At 39.5% G+C, this 20813-nt stretch overlaps 1 protein-coding gene and 1 long non-coding RNA gene across 2 annotated transcripts in view; both read left to right on the top strand.

The window, feature by feature from the left end:
- The first annotated feature begins 924 nt into the window (after positions 1-924).
- Positions 925-6788, top strand: LOC113652369. The gene is made up of 3 exons (XR_007144625.1): positions 925-1148; positions 1692-1901; positions 2219-6788. It is a non-coding gene; the product is annotated as an uncharacterized LOC113652369 (long non-coding RNA).
- A 489-nt stretch (positions 6789-7277) lies between these two features.
- Positions 7278-20813, top strand: part of LOC113652441 (rho guanine nucleotide exchange factor 26) — a 41766-nt gene continuing 28230 nt past the window's right edge. The window contains exons 1-6 of the mRNA XM_027161497.2: positions 7278-7480; positions 8276-9464; positions 10841-10889; positions 12393-12538; positions 18585-18641; positions 19924-20084. Coding sequence (XP_027017298.1) covers positions 8304-9464; positions 10841-10889; positions 12393-12538; positions 18585-18641; positions 19924-20084 — 1574 coding nt within the window. The 5' untranslated portion in view covers positions 7278-7480; positions 8276-8303. The remainder of the gene's footprint in view (positions 7481-8275; positions 9465-10840; positions 10890-12392; positions 12539-18584; positions 18642-19923; positions 20085-20813) is intronic.

A 20813-nucleotide genomic window follows, 5' to 3' on the forward strand; every position in this document is an offset into this window, starting at 1 on the left:
AAATCTGTTTTTATATACAATAAATTGTCCGTGTATGTAAATGCATGTCTCTCTCTCTCTCTCTCTCTCTCTCTCTCTCTCTCTCTCTCTCTCTCTCTCTCTCTCTCTCTCTCTCTCTCTCTCTCTCTCTCTCTCTCTCTCTCTCTCTCTGTATGAACTGATCTGATCTAAAGTTAACAGTCTAAAGGCGATGCAGATACTTCGCTCACAGCAGTAGACTGATTACACCAGTCTGAGCAACAGAGGATAGAAACAATGGAAGGGGAGGGATGAACAACTCCATAGACTATTATTTCTCTCTCTGTGTGTGTGTGTGTGTGTGTGTGTGTGTGTGTGTGTGTGTGTGTGTGTGTGTGTGTGAGGCAGTGAAAGATGGAGTCACTGAGCTGTGACGTGTGACGGGGAGTGAAAACTCTGCCCTGATATAAAGCAAAAGATGAAGAGCCTTATAATGGAGTTTTTAAGAGCTTAAAATAAATGCTGTGCAGCAGGCTTTAGGTCTGTCACACACACACACACACACACACACACACACACACACACACACACACACACACACACACACACACACACACACACACACACACACTTGTCTTTGTCTTTGTCTTGCTATCCTGGTGAGGACCTTAACATCAAAATTTTGACACTGCATGATGCTTGTGTGTGTGTGTGTGTGTGTGTGTGTGTGTGTGTGTGTGTGTGTGTGTGTGTGTGTGTGTGTGTGTGTGTGTGTGTGTGTATAATATACAATAAAACATATAGTAATATATAAAGCATTACTGTACTCTATGAGAGCTTACAGTTTATCACAGTACTTTATTCTGTTTTACGACCTACTGCAGGAATAATTAAACATTAAGACCTTACTTATTGGAACTGATATCAAGCGCCACAGTGTTACTGTGTACAGATATCTGTATAGAAATTTTAATAACGAACATTGCCTCAATGTAGCTTTATAGTTTATTTTATTTTTTTTTATTTAAGTTTTTTAAATTTAAAATTAAGTTCATATTTATCTCAGGTATAAGTCTGAGGTGACAGTGGTGAGGAAAACCTCCCTGAGATGATACGAGGAAGAAACCTTGAGAGGAACCAGACACAGAAGGGAACCTCATCCTCATTTAGAGACACTGGACAGAAATAAGGTCAATGTCAATAATGTCCTTTCTACTTCAGTTTATAGTCCAGTGGAATAAATCAACCAAGAGCTTCTGAGGAACGAACAGGTTAATTGCTGTATTATAAGAGGATAAAACTCTTTATGTGATGTTATAACTGTTTAATATAACAGTAACGTGACACTGTGTCTATTATGTTTATTAGTTCTATAAAAGTAGATGCTGTGAATATTTCCTTCCTTACACTGCAAAGTTGAAGCTTAATCCTGTATAATTCAATTTATTCACAATTCCTATCCCAGTGATTGTTCTCTGTGTCATTGAAGATAGAGTAAAAGGTAAAACGGCGCCCCCTGTAGTTCACACCCTGTGTTTGGTTGCAAGGAGGCTGGATTTCAAACTAAGCTGGAAATAGTTGTGTTTGAGTTTGATTATGACATTTCATTAGTGAATGCTGATGTGTGTGTGTGTGTGTGTGTGTGTGTGTGTGTGTGTGTGTGTGTGTGTGTGTGTGTGTGTGTGTGTGTGTGTGTGTGTGTGTGTGTGTGTGTGTGTTATGGTTGCTGAAAGGAGGTGAGAATTATATGCAGGGTCACAGGAGACACTCTGCAGAAATGAGAAAGCAGCAGGACATCCATCTTCACTGGAGTGTGTTGATCTGGGATGGTTGTAATGTACAGGATGTAATGCTGTTCTGAGACCTGGGACACTCAGGGGAACGTCACTGAAGTGTTCATGTGATACATGTGACTGAAAATATCTTCACTCTTCACCTGGAAGGTATAGTTGTGCTAAAGGACTAAAGATATTTAGACACCTGACTACAACTCTTAGGGTTTTAACATGAGCAGAAAATCTCAGTCCAGATTTATTCTCTGTTTACTGTTAATAATCTCTTCTCTTCTCTTCTCTTCTCTTCTCTTCTCTTCTCTTCTCTTCTCTTCTCTTCTCTTCTCTTCTCAAAAACAATCGAGCGCCTTGTGATCAGTTGGCTGTGTGTAGTTTCCGGATTAACCGTTATCTGTTTCCTTCTTTCTGTTTTCAACTTCCTGTTTTTTTCACACTTCTCTGGTTCTTCTCCTTCCTGTGTCCTTTAGTGTGTGACCTGGAAATCAATCCGATTCCTCCGTCATTAAGGACGTATCGATTCTTCCAGTGTGCTTTGAAGAATCGGAGAGTGTGTAAAGAAGAAGCTTTCAGAGAGAAGAATCACAGATACGTCCTAATGCACAACCGTTTCCTTTAATGTAGTGTCTGAAGGCCAGGATAGAAATCCTAGACACTCTTTATATTTCAATCCATGTTGATAAAATTAACAAAAGGTGTCTTCGGAGGTCTCTGTGGGAACTGGTGTCTTTGAGGAGCATCACTCATGTCTCTGAGGAGGAACCTGTAGCCAAGCAATATGTGGCTGAAGAACATCTGAAGGAACAGGTGTCCTTGAGGCAGGTCTCTGAACGACATGTCTCTGAGGTACCTATTTGAAGGCCCTGTCTCAGAGGAATGTGTGTCTGTGGAATGTGGGTCTGTGGAATGTGGGTCTGTGGAAAATACGTCTAAGGAAGGGCGGTGTGAGGAATACATGTCTGAGCAAAAGGTATCAAATGGAACATGTTTCTGGGAAATTGGAGCATGTCTTTGAGGAACAGCTTTCTGAGGAATATCAGACTGAAGAAAAGATCGCTGAGGAATGGGTGTCTGAAGAACATGTGTTTGAGGAGCATCAGACAGGAATATTTGTCTGGGAATATTCTTCAGTCATATGTCTGAAGAACCTATATCTGAAGAGCGTGTCTGTGGAACTTGTCTAAGGAAGAGGATGTCTGAGGGTCATGTATCTGAATATCATGTTTGAGGAACATGTGTCTGAAGAACATTTCAGAAGAGCATGTGTCTGAGTAACATGTCTGAAGATCATGTAAGACTCGTGTATCTGAGGAACATTGGTCAAAGAAACATCTCTGGGAAATATATCAGAGGAACATTTGTTTGAGTATCATGTCAGAGGAACACATGTCTGAAGAAGGTGTCAGAGGAACATGCGCTTGTGCATCTTTGAGGAAAATGCTTAAAAAATGATAGCTCAAGAAACCTAACATTTCTCATACTCAAAAAAACATATTTCTAAAGAACATCACTTCCTCTCTTCAGGAACAGAGCAGGTGTCTCAGAGTAACATACTTTCCATTCAGGTGGCCACTTTTGGTCTTTTTCAAATCTGTTTCTATAACAACCATGAGGGCCATAAAAAAAGATGTAGATGAATGAGTCAGTGTGTGTGTGTGTGTGTGTGTGTGTGTGTGTGTGTGTGTGTGTGTGTGTGTGTGCCAGGTGCATGCTGTAATAAGTTTTTATAGGAAGCTGATCCCTGGTTGTTTGAATTTGAAGACAATTTCACTGCATTGCTTCATGTTGTAATATGCGTGCTGGTGATGATTAGAGAGAAATATGATTCAGATATGATTCAGACGGCTCTCTTGGGGGAGCATCAGCTGTAATTATCCACAACAATCCTCTGTATCCTGATGGGGTTTGGAGGCAGATCCAGAGGACTGAACTTCGCCGACTTATTTGCATCCACTCACACAGACGCTCTGCCCACGCAGGTTTTAACAGCGAGATGTTCTGAGCAGTAACACGAGAGAGCGCACTCTCAGACCTCGTCTTAATGCACGATGACTCACCGCCACTTTCACGGCGTCCTGCTTGGCTCGCACTTCAGCAGCCAAAATCACTGAGCTGTTTCTACAGTCCCTGCATGTCAGACAGAACCACTCCAGTCCTGAGAAAAGTGTAACGCTTCACTGAGCACACAGGGGATTGGACCAGGTTTACAGAACAACCTGAGGGATGGAGGAAGAGTGTGTGGGTTTTGGGATGGATGAGATTTTACAGCTAGTGAAGAAATAATGGAAATAACTAAGTAACTAAGTAACTAACTAACTAACTAACTAACAAAAGAAAGAAAGAAAGAAAGAAAGAAAGAAAGAAAGAAAGAAAGAACATCTCAAAGCTCTCAAAACCACAAAAAAGCTAATAAATCAAAAAGATAAAATAAACAAATGTAAATGAAATCTACAAAAAATAATCAGGTTGCATCTGAAATCTAAATATTCAAAATTCAAACGTAAAAGGGAAAAGATTTCAAAATGTACTTTTTTTAATAAAGAAGACACCGACAACCCTACATTCTAATAACTGCACATGAAATCAAATCAAATTAAACGGAAAAGACAAAGATTGTTCCGAAATTAATTGTTGTTCTTTTTCTGAAATGAGAAATCAGTCAATAAAACTAACATGAAGACTACAAACAAGCAAAGAAAAACTGAAGAAAGTAAATTAAAATAAAAAGTAAGAATGCCTTTCTATTTTTCAAAGGTAAAAGCACCAGGGGTCATTACTTGTTGATATAAACATGAAAACAAATACAAAAAAAATAAACTAACAAACAATAAATAAATAAAGAAGACGAAAACTAAAACTAAAAAAAAACAGAAAGACTCTTGAATTTAAAAAAAATTCTGAGTCATACGTTATTGACACTAAGGCGAAAACCACAAACATACAAGTAACCAAAAACAACAACAAAGTCTGCCATGGAAACAAAACTAATCAGGCTAAATGAACAATAAAGAAAAAAAGACAAGTGAAATGATAAAATCATTTCAAAAATATAAAGACTTGGTCATTATTTCTTGAAACTTACAAAAAAAAAAAACAATAATAACAATAATAAGTTAATAAAAATAATAATAATAATAAGATAATACAATATTAATCTTCGATCAATTTTAACCTTGTTGTTCTTATTAAGCCTCGTTTTTGATCCTCTTCAGCATGTTGGTCTGCGATTGCTTTTCAATGAACAATGGTGTGGAATGGAATCAGTTGAACTGGTTACCCCCCCCCCCACACACACACACACCCCACCCCCACCCCCAAGACAGTTTATTGAAGTTTAATATAGAATCATCATCCACAGAACTTTTAATTCAACACTGATGAAGCTAATGTTGCTAAGAAGTCCATGTTTTCTATAAACATCTGCCTTAAGCCACATCCAGTTCTTTAGTAATGGTAGTGAACGTTTGGTGGCTGCCATCTTAGACAAAAAGAAACTTTCCTGGCTAAATTGCATACCCAAGGGCCCGTGTGGCTGCACGCTAATGTGATGTTTAATGTGCTTGTGTTTTTTGTTTTTAATGTAGCAAAGCATGTATTTATTCTGGTATGTTGTGTTGTTTGTGGGACTTGGTAGCTTAGTGGTTAAGGTGTTGGACTACTGATTGGAAGGTTGTGAGTTAAAATCCCACCAAGCTGTCACTCCTTGGACACTGAGCAAGGCCCTTAACCCTCAATTGCTCAGTTGTATAAATGAGATAAACGTAAGTCGCGCTGGATAAGAGTGTCTGCCAAATGCCGTAAATGTTTGTCAGTGTTTGTGGATTTTTAGCTCTTCTCTAATTGTAGCAGAAAAAAAAGACAGTAAACACTGTCTGAATCCATGTGTTATGTATAAAACTGTTTTTTTTTTTTTTTTTTTTACTATTTACAGTTTAATTAGTTCAACTTTTTGTTTGGTTTGTTTGATCATTAGGATAATTAAAAAAATATATTTTAAAATAAAAATGTTTATTTCCTGATCACCGTTGCTTAAACAGAGTTTTGGCTCCACCTTGTGGTCAAGCTGCGCAGTTACACTATTTTCTGTGAGGTTACAGCGACGCGTCAGAGTGACCGGGACTGATAAATAATCCTTGTAGTTACAACGAAATATACTTTTCAAACAAATAAAACATTCATGTGATACTTGTTTTCTTATAAATGAATTCAAGTCTGTACGTATAGACTATAACTAGAAAGGCAAAATGATCACCCATTCTTACAGAATGGATTAATCCGTTTCCATGGAATCACGCAGGACCTTTTTGGAAGATCTAATCAGAATCGAGCAGAGAGAAGCAGGAAGTAAACACAGTCCTTAGTTCTATCTTGTTTTTCTGTGATATGACGATAAATTAGAATGATGATATACTTTAATAAGGAAATCTAAAATATTAAGCTGCATATCTTGTTTTATACTTAGAAATATATACATTTGTAGTTTCTGAATTTATATATCTATATATTTCTGTAAAGCTGCTTTGTGACAATGTTCATTGTTAAAAGTGCTATACAAATGAAATGTAAATTAAAATGTATTTTCATATTAAATATCATGTGAAATGTCCATGAAACACTTAAGGACTGAATATATACCAGGTGCAGTATGGTGTGTAAATAGTGTATAAAGTGGCACATTGCTGTGCAAGTCCTCAAACCTGAAAGGTTTTTTGGTTTGTGTCTCTTTCTGAACCTTAAAACAGAGTATTTCATCATCTCAGATGGTTCCAAGTTTGCAGCTCAGAACCCTAAACCCATCATATCGAACAGTGTAGATAAACATTTCCACCTGCAGAAGGAGTAAAACATTGCAGAAGATCAAACCTGACAAGAGATTTGCTGCCACCTAGTGGACTAAATATGTAATGCACACTCACTTTGGCGCAATGAAGCTGTGGAGACTGTTAAATCTTTTCTTCATACAACTTGAACTTACTGTCATGTTTTGGGAAGTGAGAGGAAGCCACTGAAATACTAACTGAAGTAGCACAAAATGGTCAATAAAGTATCATTCTTATCATTTTTCACATCTAATGCATTATTGTGTGTGTGTGTGTGTGTGTGTGTGTGTGTGTGTGTGTGTGTGTGTGTGTGTGTGTGTGTGTTTAAATACATGACGAGTGTTGTATTATGAACTGTAAAGCAAAGCTAAAAAAAATAGCCCAATAGCAGAAAAGCCCAATAGCAGAACAAAAAAAAGATTTGTAATTGCTTAAAAAAACCAAAAAACTTTATTTTAAGACGAATGCGTTTTTTTTTTTTTTTTATTTTTTTTTTGGGGGGGGGGTTCTTCCTTTATCGAAAAGGTATTTTTTCTCACAACAGATATAACAGATAAAAACAGCCCTCTGTGTCTAAAGGAAAGAAAATAGAAAGAAGAAGAAAACAACAAGAAGAAGACGTTGTAAAAGGAAAGTGTTAAGCAGGACACTGAAAGATGGGCGTGTGCATGACGTCACTCGAACCGTCGGACAATCTTTCGCGCTCGTGCCAAAAACTCCGTCATTCAGCTCCGGTCGCAGGTCGCGCTCGGATGCACGGGGCTCCTCGTAGAGCAGCGCGCGAGGATGTGGACTAAACACAGTGGACTCTGTTGAACTGCGAATAATAATTTGCCTTTAGCTTTTAAAGCTTCAGCAGCACTTAGACACGGAGGAGCTGAACTGGGCTTTAAAAACTGACTGCACGCAAAGGTAAAGTTCATATGTTTGTATCTGGTTTGTTATTGGAGTAACATTTCTCCTAGAATAACAGAGTAATACTGTGCACTAGGGAACAAGCTTTATGGTGTATCTTTCACCTCTAAAACCTCTTAATTAGACCTTAATTATTGCTGATTTTGCTTTATTCTAAAGTGAAATAGTCACCAAAACACATTAAGCTTCACTTGAAAGAAAAAGATGAACGCTTTCTTCATGCACCTCCAGGTACAAGTACAAATATGATTTGCAACCTTTATTTCTATGTTTGTAACTTTCTCAGTGTATTGGTTTAGTGCGGGTTTCAGTCTGCCCATTTGTCCTGTCACCTGGTTAAACAGTAACTGCTGAGAACTTCAGAAGTGTGGAGGTTAGAAACAGTTGTCAGGTATTTGGTTAATGCAGCCTAGTTTGTTTTAATACATCAACCAAAAAAGAGAAAGATTTAAACTGTCCTCTTTATCCTCTTAGAAAAATACATCAGGGTCTTTAAGCTCCAGTTAGGCTAAATTACTGTTAAAGTTAAAAGATACTTATTAAGTATACACATGTTCCCTTTAACAACAACCCTAGCTACAACCCTAGCAACGCGAGTAGTGCAGTTTGGCATATTTATTTCTGTTATTTTTGAGTGCTATAGACTGTCTTTCACTCATGAATATTTATTTACCATGACTTGTCCAACCCTTTGCTCCAGAGAGCTCCATCTAGTTAATAAGTGATAAGAGAAAGTAACAGGAAACTGCGGTTTGCTGCTTATAAATGAATCGTGTCTCGGTTTCGCTTCAGACCGCAATGTTTGCGCAGTGACCCTACTATGGATTTTGGCAACGAGGTCGATCTTTCCAACAGCAACAGCAACATCATCGCTCCTCTGTGGAAAAAGCGTGCCACGGACCAGGTCTTGAACGGCAACCAGAAGCTCAAATCAAGACCTCTGAGTTATCAGATTGACGGTGTGCTTATGGCAGATTTCCCTGTGGAGGACAAGTGCTCTATCACCCTTACACAACCTGCAGAGAAGATCACAACTCCACCAGGAACCATGGTGGTCAAACATGTTTTGAACAAACCTGCCCATAAAACTCGTGTTGTTAGGAGCATTAGCATTGGGCATCTATCCAGTGGTCGCTTTTCTTTGGCTAGGTTCAGATCAGAGAATAATAATGAATCTGTGGACAGTAACCAGGTGCCTAAAACCACCCTATCTAAAAAAAACTCAAATGGCTTGAACAAAAAGGATGTTAAAAGAGATCGTGATCCTCTAAAGCGTCTGTCCAACCCATTTACCCTCATCTCCCAGAGAGAGCAGATTGTTTTTGCGGATTCCTCCCCAGATAAACGAACCCCACAGAAATCAAGCTCTCCCTCCCAGAATACCTCTCAGCAGCATTCTTCTCCTGTTGCTCTTCGAAATTCTTCATCTCAGAGCTCCATATCTAGCACTCGCTCCCTTTCTTCTTGCTCTTCTTCCTCATCCTCTGTTCCCAGCACACCATCTGAGCCCTTTACCCCTCAATCTCCATCTCCATCCGAAAGCAGCACAGTATCTCCAGTTTTATGCCAGTCCTCAAGTTCTTCTCCAGGGTCAGAAGGCAAGTCACCCCTGCCCAGCATGGTCCTTAGTACACACAGCCCTGTTGCAATAAAGATGGGCACCCAACAGCTCATTCCTCATAACCTGGCATCTGAAAGACGGCCAGGCAAAACTAGCCAGTCTGGGGGGCTGACAGACCCATCCACACGTTCCCTCCGTGCCCGCAGCATGGTGGAGAGTGGCTCTTTCTTCTCCAGTAGCAAGAATGTTGAAGAGGCGGATGGTGAGGATGCTCCAGGGCTGTTCAGGAGGGGCCTGAGGTCTACATCATACCGCCGGGCTGTGGTCAGTGGTGTAGAACTGAAAGTCCCTTCTAACCTACTAAAAGAAGTTCGGGAGGTGAAAGAAGGACCCAGAAGTCCACGACCCACCAAAAGCAAGGTGAGTAGAGAACCTTGTGCATGGTGTCAGAGAAAATCTGCATCTTTTTAGCAAGATACAAACTTTAAACTATCAGGAGAACCATCAAAGAGTACACCTTGGATGGTACAAACCTCAAATTCTGACTTGTATCCCATGATAAAACAGGTATTTTTTGAAGGCTGAATGTATGTTTGCACATACTGTAACATGCCGACAAAGTGAAAAGTTCATGTGCTTAACATAAGCTGCAAAAAATCCAGCGTAATCCAAAGCATAAATCTTTTCAACAATATACTGTCATATGACCAGAAGTACATCTGTAACAGAACACTTTGTTATCAGGCTCAGAACACGTAACCGTTAGACAGTTGCTACTTAATGGAAATATGAACCTGTGTTTTGCTTTATAATTAGACTCTAATTATGGCTTTGTTAATATTTTATTGGAGTGTTCCACAACAAGCTGAGGCATGTCTATGTTCCGTTTTATGGTCATTATACAGAGTGTAACACAGCAACCTACATGATTTTTCTGTACTGGCACCCAGCTGACTGTCCTTCACGTCATCACACATAGACTTTACCCTAATCTCTTCAACAAACACTGATACACTTAAATTAGTTGCACAAAGGTTCGATATGACAAAAATATATCCTGTAGAAATATTTCTAGAATATAAAAGGTGTATCATAGATCATTTAATTTCATTTAATAATCATATTCCAACATCAGGTTGCGGCTAATCAGCCGACGATCTTATCTGTCAGTTTGTTGAGATCTTTAGACCCTGTCTGATTTTCTTATCAATAAAGATAACAGAACACTTCCATTACCCACGCTAGATAATCATGTCCCTAAATACTGCTAATACAAGTAACAGAAACAATAAATATGAGGTATTGAACGGCGAATGATGTTATGAAACAGCTGCCATTGCAGTATTTCAAAATTATGAGCGGGCTCACTACAGAAATGAAGGATGTCATTGTTTTTAGAGCGCCAACGTCCTTAAATGAGCTTAGACACATGCAAGGGACAAAGGGTGTATAAAGGGGTCACCGAGGTCGAAGAGTTGAAAGGATATACGAGCAGGTAGAAATGGACCGTGTCTTTAAACGTCCGTCTTTCAGAATCTAACAAACCAGTGTGATCAGAGCTAGAAGCCCCGATAGACGCTCGTGTGTTTCAAGGCTTCTCAATTAAAAACATACGTACAGTATGTTGGGTGGAAACAGAACACACCAATACTGATATGAACTATTTGTCATTATTGAAATGACCTCATGCTAACTTTTGTCAAGGACTGAGTGAGGATTTGTTTGCTGTTAGCTTTTTAAGACTGTTATTTAACAGACCAGAGCAATGGTTAATTGCTAGGTGATGTTTTCTGCAGAGTGGAAAGAAGAAGAAACTACAGACCCAGAGAACATTTGACAGTGAAGGTAAGACCCGCTACATAATCTCTTAGCCATAGCTTTACAAATTTCTGGCAGGAGACACCAGAAATCAGTGCGAAGTTACAGTAAACAATTCAACACATGTTTGGGGAAATCTTTTGCTAGCAGAAAGGCTAATTCACTGAAAAGGAAAGGATATGGCAGTGCAACAACATGTTTATTTATGGGTGTGGTGAATATCTTTTTGTGTTAAAGTTATCTTGCTGTACTTTGACCTGTGAGTTTCTGAACCTCTATCAAACTTGAAACGTCTTGTTTGGTGAACATTTAACAGACTGCCAATTTAATCTGAAGTAAACTTTTACATCCTTCATGAAGAAGTTAGTTCTATTTGACAGATGTTCTGTATGTTGTTAGCATCGAGCTAACCCCTCCATTGCCATACGCATGGGGTTCTTGTACTAATAGTTCAGAAGCATTTAACATGTTATTGTTATGTCCGTGTAATGACATTTCCTTTGCTTTCTATAGCTGCCAAGATGTTGATGATAATTATTTCAAACTGAAACTGAAAAGATCAGGTTTCATGTTCATAGATTTCTAGGAAATGATAAGAACATGTATGTGTGTGTTTTCATAGTCATCTCACGATTGTTTGTTTGTATGAAGATTGTGATTTTTGGCTTAAAAGACGGTGTAACATCATTTAACAACTATTTTCTAGTTAGTTTATAACACCTACGTTTACTGACAATCTGTTTTAATATGAAAATATCTCTGTAAGTATTTATCTTCTACCTCATTCATTATTTAAAATGGATCAACACTGACCAGATATTATCTGTTTGGTGATCTGGAAAAAGAAACCTGTTGTTACTAAAACGGAATACTGGCAAGCAACCAAATAAGATTGAAAACAACTAAATAATTGGCAAAAAAAACTCTCAGCAGCTAAGTGTGATTTATTTTTTCCCCCAGAATGAACGTCAAGCTTTGATCGAGTTGTTTTAAACCCATGTGTCAGTGAAAAGAAAAAATTAAAAGTCTAAACAGCTCACTTTGTGTTCAGATAGTAGCTACAACCTTCACGTCATCATCATCAAAACAAAGAAGGGTCTGTACGGACGACATTGGCATTAATGTAGATTTTTTCGTTGAGAAGATTTGGTCGTAAATGTAAAGTTTTATAGGAACTGCATGAATTAGGTTTACAACAATTTATTTTTGTTCCTGCAATCAACACTTTTCCCACAAACAGCCACTTCACACTGCTGGCAGCATTTCTATAATAAACATCATCGAGGTTGTTAGCCACTTAATTTCCTTTACCCAAACTAGCGCACCACATCATATAGCTCTACTGTTATGACACACTGTCCCACCAGGAGCTTTGCTTTTTTAGAACAGCAGCATTTAAATAATATCTATTGGGTGAAAAAAATCAATCTGGCAACCCCGTTAATAGATTCTATCAATGGATCTTCTTGAGCAAATGGTTCGGGATGCTAAAATCGGTTATGTATATCCGTGTGCCTTTATTTTCTACAGAAGACGAAGTTCTGTATCAGAACTACCAGGAGAAGGCTCTGCACAACGACTCGGATGAGGACGCCGAATCCAGAGAGCCCAAAGCGGACGAGAGCATCGTGGTGCAATACAAACCTATCCGGACGTCCTGGAGTCAGCTCAGTGTGGTGAGATGCAACAAAGACACATTTTTTTTAACATATTATTATGAACATGAAGAACACACACATTTCATCACAAGCCAGAAACCAGATTTTGAGTATCAGTGAGTGATGCGGTCAAGATATCATGCCACCTAGTCGCCTCACGGGTCATGGTCTTGATTCTGAGCTCAGGTTTCTGTCTGTCCGGTCGGAGTTTTACATGTTCTCCATGTGGGTTACCACTGATGGATCTGATTCCCTCTGGGACAGTTGTAGACTCCCTCTCATCCCTGACCAGGATGGAGTCGTGCATCACTTTATTTGTAGTTTAAAACACTACAAATCTGGGGCTTGAGTCCATTTTAAATGAACGTCATCATTTTTCTCAACAGTGGAGATCTAGATGCTTGTAACACTCTCGAGTAAGCATGCTGTGATTTCAGTTTACTTTAATATCAGTAGAACTTCACACCTACATACACACCTTAACACCAAACCCCAGAAGCCACTTAATAAACAACATCTCATACTGCAATCCTGCAATACTGTCATCAAGCAACACCAACCAGCTCACCACCTAAAGGCAACTGGCATCCTGCCCTAAACAACAACACCCCACCCCACCCCCCTCCCAAGCACACACACACACACACACGCACACACACACACACACACACACACACACACACACACACACACACACACACACACACACACACACACACACACACACACACATCAATGTGTGTTTATAATTCAGCAAATACTTATACCCATGCAAGAAGAAACATAGTGGTGGAGTTAAGGAATGCTGGGGCTATGAGGAATGTGGTTCAGTCCGGTCACACGGGAGTCCCAATCATAACCGCCCTGAGAGAAAGAGAGAGAGAGAGAGAGAGAGAGAGAGAGAGAGAGAGAGAGAGAGAGAGAGAGAGAGAGAGAGATATTGAGAGGAACGCAATAACATAAAAACAGATATCCAGAAAGAGACAGAGGAACACATGGAGAGACAGAACGGCAAGGATACAGAACAGAGGATGACGGACAAAGAGAGAGAAATGGAGAGTGAGAGCGACAGAAATATTAATACATTTTAACAGATCGAGGGAGAGAGAGAGAGAGAGAGAGAGAGAGAGAGAGAGAGAGAGAGAGACAGCAAAACAAAAAAGACAAAAATCCTAATACATAATGGAGAAAGTTTTAATAATTCTTTGACACACACAAATGCACAGAGAGAGAGAGATAGCGAGAGAGAGAGAGAGAGAGAGAGATTAATACATTTAAATGATCTGAGAGCGAGGACATTTATGAATATCAGAAGATGGAAATAATTCTTTATGCATTTTAAACAACCTTTTTGTCAGAAAGGCTAAAATGAAATTAGTCCTAATTCTCTGTTGCTAATATAAATGAGATAAATCTTATTTTAGCGATACGGCGAAAGACGAGTAATGAAAGGCTAAAGAAAGAGAAAGGGAGGGAAAGAGAAGCAGAGAGCTACTACATCCTCAGGGAAATGGCTCCAGTCAGGGCACGGCTCCAGCTCCTTACTCGAATTCCGACAGATTCTACCCCGTGGAAAAAATGCAGAAAATGTGGAAGGCTGGAGTTTTTATGAAGATTCTGTTTGTGGAATTATGTAATCTGGGTTAGTCTGGAACGATGGGAGACTTTAATGATGTTTTCCACTTCTGCTGCTCTGTAGGCCGGAATGTTCTGGAAACATTACAGTGACACAGAGGGACTGGGAAGAAGTTATCAAAGAATCATCTGTGTGTGTGTGTGTGTGTGTGTGTGTGTGTGTGTGTGTGTGTGTGTGTGTGTGTGTGTGTGTGTGCGTGCATGGACACACACAAGGAAAAACGGGTTAAATTTTTTTTTAAAGCCCATCCTGCAGAGGAGGCCTGTAAATCTGTAAAGCCTCGGCTCTTATCCCGTGTCACGTCTCTAAAATTTATTACAACAGGTTTTGCCTCTAATAACACTCTAAATTTTGATTCTTTGATTCTTCATCCTTTATTCAATAACCTGGAAATCAATCAGAGAATATAATTCTCAAATAAAAATGCCCCTTACGTCTGTTTCCGTTCCCTGGAACTTTCAAATCTTTTAAGGCACTCAGAGCAATCGAGGAAAGAGAAGTTTCTAGAAGTGAAGTCTCCTACTTTAATAAGACACCTGACTCGAGCCCAAATTCCTATAAACGCATAAAACCAAAGAAACCTCCAGCCTGCTTCTCAGTTGCATGTTTGGTTGCTCGGCAACATATTGGATGAACATAGTTTTTAATATAAAAACAGGAAGTTTGCATGCTTGACAAAAAATTTGCCTGTTAGCTAAATGTTAGCCAACGTTTCATCTTCGAGTAGTTTTAATGTTTTAATTAAAGATGAATTGAGGGTAGGGGGGCATGGTGGCATAGTGGTTAGCACGTTTGCCTCACACCTCCAGGGTTGGGGTTCGATTCCCACCTCCGCCTTGTGTGTGTGGAGTTTGCATGTTCTCCCCGTGCCTCGGGGGTTTCCTCCGGGTACTCCGGTTTCCTCCCCCGGGCCAAAGACATGCATGGTCATGTTTGGCATCTCTGGAAAATTGTTCCGGAGTGTGTGAGTGTGTGAGTGTGTGAGTGAATGAGAGTGTGTGTGTGCACTGTGATGGGTTGGCACTCCGTTCAGGGTGTATCCTGCCTCGATGCCCGATGACGCCTGAGATAGGCACAGGCTCCCCGTGACCCGAGAAGTTCAGATAAGCGGTAGAAAATTAATGAATGAATGAATTGAGGGTGTAATCAGATAAGCAGTAGAAAATGAATGAATGAATGAGTGTGTAATCCCCGGTGTGTATTATACTATATGAAGATATAGAGTTATAAAATTAATAAAACTGGGCGTAGGTAGTGAATTGATCACTTACTTGCATTAAAGTGGCGCTAGCATGGATGCTAGGACGTCTAGTGTGGCAAATGTCTTGTGTGAAAAAATACACTTGTCCTTTTCAGCAAGGATACTAGGAAAAGCCCCGGGAGACAATTTAAATTTGACATGCATGACGTCACCGATTTTCTTTAGCCTCGGGCTCGTAACCTTATCTTTACTCCTGATCCGTAGTTTCTGTCACTGGGTTTCTCAGAAGTGTCTGGTTTCCTGTGGTAGAGGAGAGAAAATATCATTTCGATAATGGATGACGCTTCCCGATGTCATCACCTGACTTCGGTGTGTAATTTGCCTCCTGGCTCTTTCAGTACCCATTTAAAGTTCAATCAAAAGTTTAGGTATTGCAGACGTGTTGCTTGGATACGGTTAGTGACGAGCTTGTGCTGTCAACCCTGTCACTTCTTCTCTTTATTTCCTATCCTGTCTTTCTCCATTTGTTCTGTTTAGTTTGTCCTGTATGTTTACTGAAGGTACTTTAGGTAGCGCTATGACGATATAATCCAGAGTGAGTTTATGAGATCAGGAGGTGAGACAGAAAGAGAGAGAGAAAGAGAAAGAGAGAGAGAGAGAATGTGTATGCTCTGGGCTAGCACCAAAGCCAGACAGCTGTCAGAATTCAAAAGCCGACAGTTATTCACATCTGGTTTCACCTTTAACTCCCAAATAACTATCTACTGTAGCTCCGGCTAGGATCAGATTTCACCAGTTTATGTCATGACCTGCGTTTCGTTACCAATTTTTTACCCCATTTTCATTTCATTTCAGTGCTCATGCTGGGTGGCGTATCTCACCTGGAGAATAATAATTTTTTTTAACTGCGATTTATGTCATTTTATTTGATTTATTTGGCATGTATATAATATTTATTTAATTTATTCATTCATAAGTGTTGATTTTCACTCGTTAACATTGGGTGGAGGCACAGGCTCCCTGTCACCCGAGAAGTTCGGATAAGCGGTGGAAAATGAATGAATGAATGAATGAATGAATGAATGAATGAATGAATGAACATTGGGTAGGAAGTAAGTTGCCTCTGTGTTGAACACAGATATTTGTAGGTGTTTATTTGTATATTGTTGTGTATGTGACTAAAGATCCATGGTTTCGTGTATGTCCTGGATGTAGTAAAAGTTTTTCTGCCCTCTTCCGCATACTTGACTTCATAGACCATTGTGATTGGTTAGTGTTGTTCTGATTGAATGTGAAAAAAATTTACAAGACACTTTTTTTTCCTTTAAGCACTTCAGAGAGGATAAACATTTATAAGGTTTAATGTATGTGACCACACAGTTTAGTGCCTAATCACAACCATCCTGTGACACAAAATATCACAGCTGATATGACTTGAACAATGACTTTAGTAATAGAAACCAATTTAAGGAGGCTTATTGGCTCATCACAAACAGCAGCTTTTCACGCATGTCGGACGTAATGTCACCGAATATGACCTTACAGCTGAAAAGAATTCTGAGTAGCGTATAAGAAAAACATGACTGACTGTTGGATGACTGACTGTTCTGTTTTATTAAGGATGTTGTGGGAATAGAGACAAAGCAAGGCTTTTATACAGCAGATACGTATAGTAGTTAGTTAGTAATTTTTGTATAATATATATATATATAGTTTTTTTTCCATATTGAGCCTTTATATGATATTTTTAGATGGACGCCCAGGTTCAGCTCCTGCCTACAGACATCTAACAAGTCTCACTGTTTTCCGTTTGGATTTTCAGAGAGAAACAAACTTCAGTTATTTATCAGAAAAAAAATGTGGTTATATTGTAAGAATGTTTGTTTCAGTGGTTATATTGTAAGGATTGTTTACTTACATTTTTTTGGTTAAGAAGCAGTTATGACACACTGTACACCAGTAATTGAAGATGAAATCTATATGACTGATGGGTTCAGTTCTTGAACAGAGTTTTTGTTCTTGCAGATTATACGACTCCTTTAAGACTCTATCCTCGGGTGTGGCACGGTCATTTGAGTCAAACTCCTGATTTCCTGTGCAGCGTTAGATAGAATCTGATCCGTGGTTTTGGGCGCTTCTGATTTGGGAAGTTTTTGTTGGGTACAAAGCAGCAGAAGCAGCAGCAACATTTCATTTATACGCCTCACCCAGCACTGAAGCTTTCCAGCCTTGTTTTTCTGCCCTGTTTACGAATGAATAGAATGTGGCTCAGGTGCTTAGAGTTTCTCTGGAGGAAACCTGATCAGGGAAATGAATTAACTGCAATCTGTTCACATACAAATACCATTATGGGTTATTTGAGTATCCTCACCTACACACACACACATTCGGTACGGAACAATATATTCGGTGCTAAACTATAACATACAACATCAGCTCCTAAACAAAAAGCTGGTACGAGGCTTATTTCTTTACTTATTTATATACATATATCTAAAAAAAAAAAAAAATAAATCACTAAAGCTCTGTGAGCATGCTCAGACCAGGTGTGTGAGGGGTGTCTTTGTTACAGCTAGCCGATATCCGATTCTATTGTCCTCCTTTAGTTTTCCCGTGAGCTGTATTATTTACTGCTTTTATGAGAATTCCCTCCTTCTCACGTCTATCCCTCAGAAAATCTCTCACATCTGGGAATTGAATAAAATGGCCTGTAATGATTTAGCAAGATTAGCCAAGCTAGCCAGCACAGCAGAGCAGTAATGGACTGCAGCAGCTATTAGCATAGCTAGCTAAGTGTCACAGCATCTAGGACAGTAGTTTGGCTTCAAGGCAAACCACAGGAATGTCATTTAATGAAAAATGTATTTTTACGTAGCTGCACGCCAAACATATTAAGCTAAGATTAGTTAGCAGAGGCTAACAATCAAGTTGTGTTCAGATCGCTAAGACAAGCTAGATAATATTAGGCTGCTGTGTATACTGTGTATACAGTAATTATACAGGTTTGCTGACAAGCTAGCTAGAGTTTGGTTAAATATTATGCTGTGTAAAGATGTAGGCAAGCTAACTAACAGGCTGGTTAATATTTGACTAACTACTGCATCATGTAATTACAGCCAAGTGCTAACAAGCTAGCTAAGATTAGACATCTGACTGTTGGAACTCAAATCTAATCCTTGGCTAATCATAGTGCAGTGCTTCATCCTGTTTGCTCTGGTCTCTTCCAGGTTACAAAAAGTGGAGTTTGTGAACGACTGAGCCAAGAGGAACGCAAAAGGCAAGAGGTAATGTGCTTCTGTTCTTCCTTTTTATAGCTTTCTACCTTTGTTCTTCTCTCTCTTCATCCACCCCCCTCTTTCTCTGAGTGCTTTGGAACATACCACTTTGAACAGCTGGTTTTTGTTGGCGAGCTCTTAAGACCAACCTGATACAAGAATGTATTGTGTGTATGTGTGTGTGTGTGTGTGTGTGTGTGTGTGTGTGTGTGTGTGTGTGTGTGTGTGTGTGTCTGTGTCTGTGTGCACATGTGCGTGTGTGTGTTTATATTGTGATGTGTGTGTACATGTGTTTGTGTTTGTGTATAAGAGCATGTGTGTGTGTGTGTGTGTGTGTGTGTGTGTGTGTGTGTGTGTGTGTGTGTGTGTGTGTGTGTTGTGCACTCATTGTTATCAGCACTGTTTATCCAGCGTCTACTTAGTAACCACTGTGCATTACAGATATGTGTATTAAACTCATAAATCATACTTAGTGTAAACATGAGGGCTGATAAATAAACTGCATGTCCAGCTGACTAATAAGCACATCCTAATATAGCCCTATTGAGGATAGGATCGACCTCCACACATCCAGGCACACTGAGGTCTGTATCTTTGCCAAACACTGCGTTATTAAATATTGCAGCATTTTCGCCAAGGGCATTATCTGTACTCGGCTTTTCTCTTCAGAGCTATCAGCATTTCTGAGAATATATTTTGCTAGTTAACTGGTATTTAATTCATTACCAAACACTCCCAAGTGATGTCCTCTAAACGCAGAACTTCACTGGAAGGGTGGAGTCGAACAAATCCAATGCCAAGACCTGACTCTGATCGGATTAAAACACCTTCAGTGTGTCTGAGTCATACTGGAGAAACTTAGTAATGTGATAACCAGAAGCTCTGGAGTGTGTCAAGAGTGTTGCTGGGTTCTCTGTTCTGATTGGTCAAACGGTGTTAAATAATTTTATTTAAAATTAAAGTATTTATTAACAGCAGCAACTTTCACAGTCTTTTCCCATTGTAAAATAAGTCACAGTGTTATATTAATGCGCTCGTTCTGCTTCGTTACTGTTGCTATGGTAACGGTAATAGCATAACTATTTAAGTAGCGCTTTGTTTATGTTTTAGCTCAGAAAAGAGACGTGTGTGATTGTAGTGTTTAGCAGTGTTTAGATCTACAGTATTTTGTCCCACTTAGTCATTCGTTTAAGGGAAGGAGTCTCTGGTGTCAGAGGGTGAAATATTATAGGGTTAACTTTGTGTTTTCAGACACAAATCATCAGTCTTAAATCTGTTGTGCGTCTCTCAGGCGATATTCGAAGTGATCTCGTCAGAACACAGCTACCTGCACAGCCTCATGATCCTCGTGCGGCTGTTCAAGGACTCGCCGGAGCTCAGGGACACCATGACCAAGACGGACCACCACCACCTTTTCTCCAACATCGTGGATGTGTGTGAGGCCAGTAAAAAGTAAGACCATCCTTCCATTCTTTTACAGCAAAGAAAGAATTTTCTCATGGCCGGGTTTCTGAATTATGGCATCTACTCTACACGAATAAGAATCATCATTAGGCATAATATTGCATAATAATAACAACAGTTTAGGATTCGAGAGTCGACTTGTAATGAATCAGGCAATGTTTTGAGTAACCGAGTGTGTGAGTATGAGTGCATGCACTAGTGAAGAAAAAAAAGTTGACTTCTCGGATTGCATCATCCACAAGAGCAGTTAAAGAAATCCTGCTGGTTAACCGACACCACTCGATGCCATCTCTCTGGTGGTGTGCGTCAATCTAATCTGTGTGGTGCCAGCTGAATTCCTTGAGAGAGAGAGAGAGAGAGAGAGAGAGAGAGAGTGTGTGTGTGTGTGTGTGTGTGTGTGTGTGTGTGTGTGTGTGTGTGTGTGTGTGTGTGTGTGTGTGTGTGTGTGTGTGTGAGCAACTCTACAGTAGTGCAGCAGGATTAGATTAGATTACATTAGATTCAGATCAAATTAGATTAGATTAGTTTTAATATTCAAAAAAATAAAGAACTTTTTTATTAAACTTTTTTTTTTTTAATACAAATGAATTTATTATCTAATGACGGATTGTTCCGTCATCTTGTCAGCGGCTTTAGATGAACTTCATGTCTGTATTTGCAGAACCACTGACTCACTCGCTGCAGTTCGAGATGAGGTTGTGTAAATATTATCTGTTT

This window comes from Tachysurus fulvidraco, chromosome 13 (assembly GCF_022655615.1).
Source record: "Tachysurus fulvidraco isolate hzauxx_2018 chromosome 13, HZAU_PFXX_2.0, whole genome shotgun sequence".
NCBI classification, from domain to species: Eukaryota; Metazoa; Chordata; class Actinopteri; order Siluriformes; family Bagridae; genus Tachysurus; species Tachysurus fulvidraco.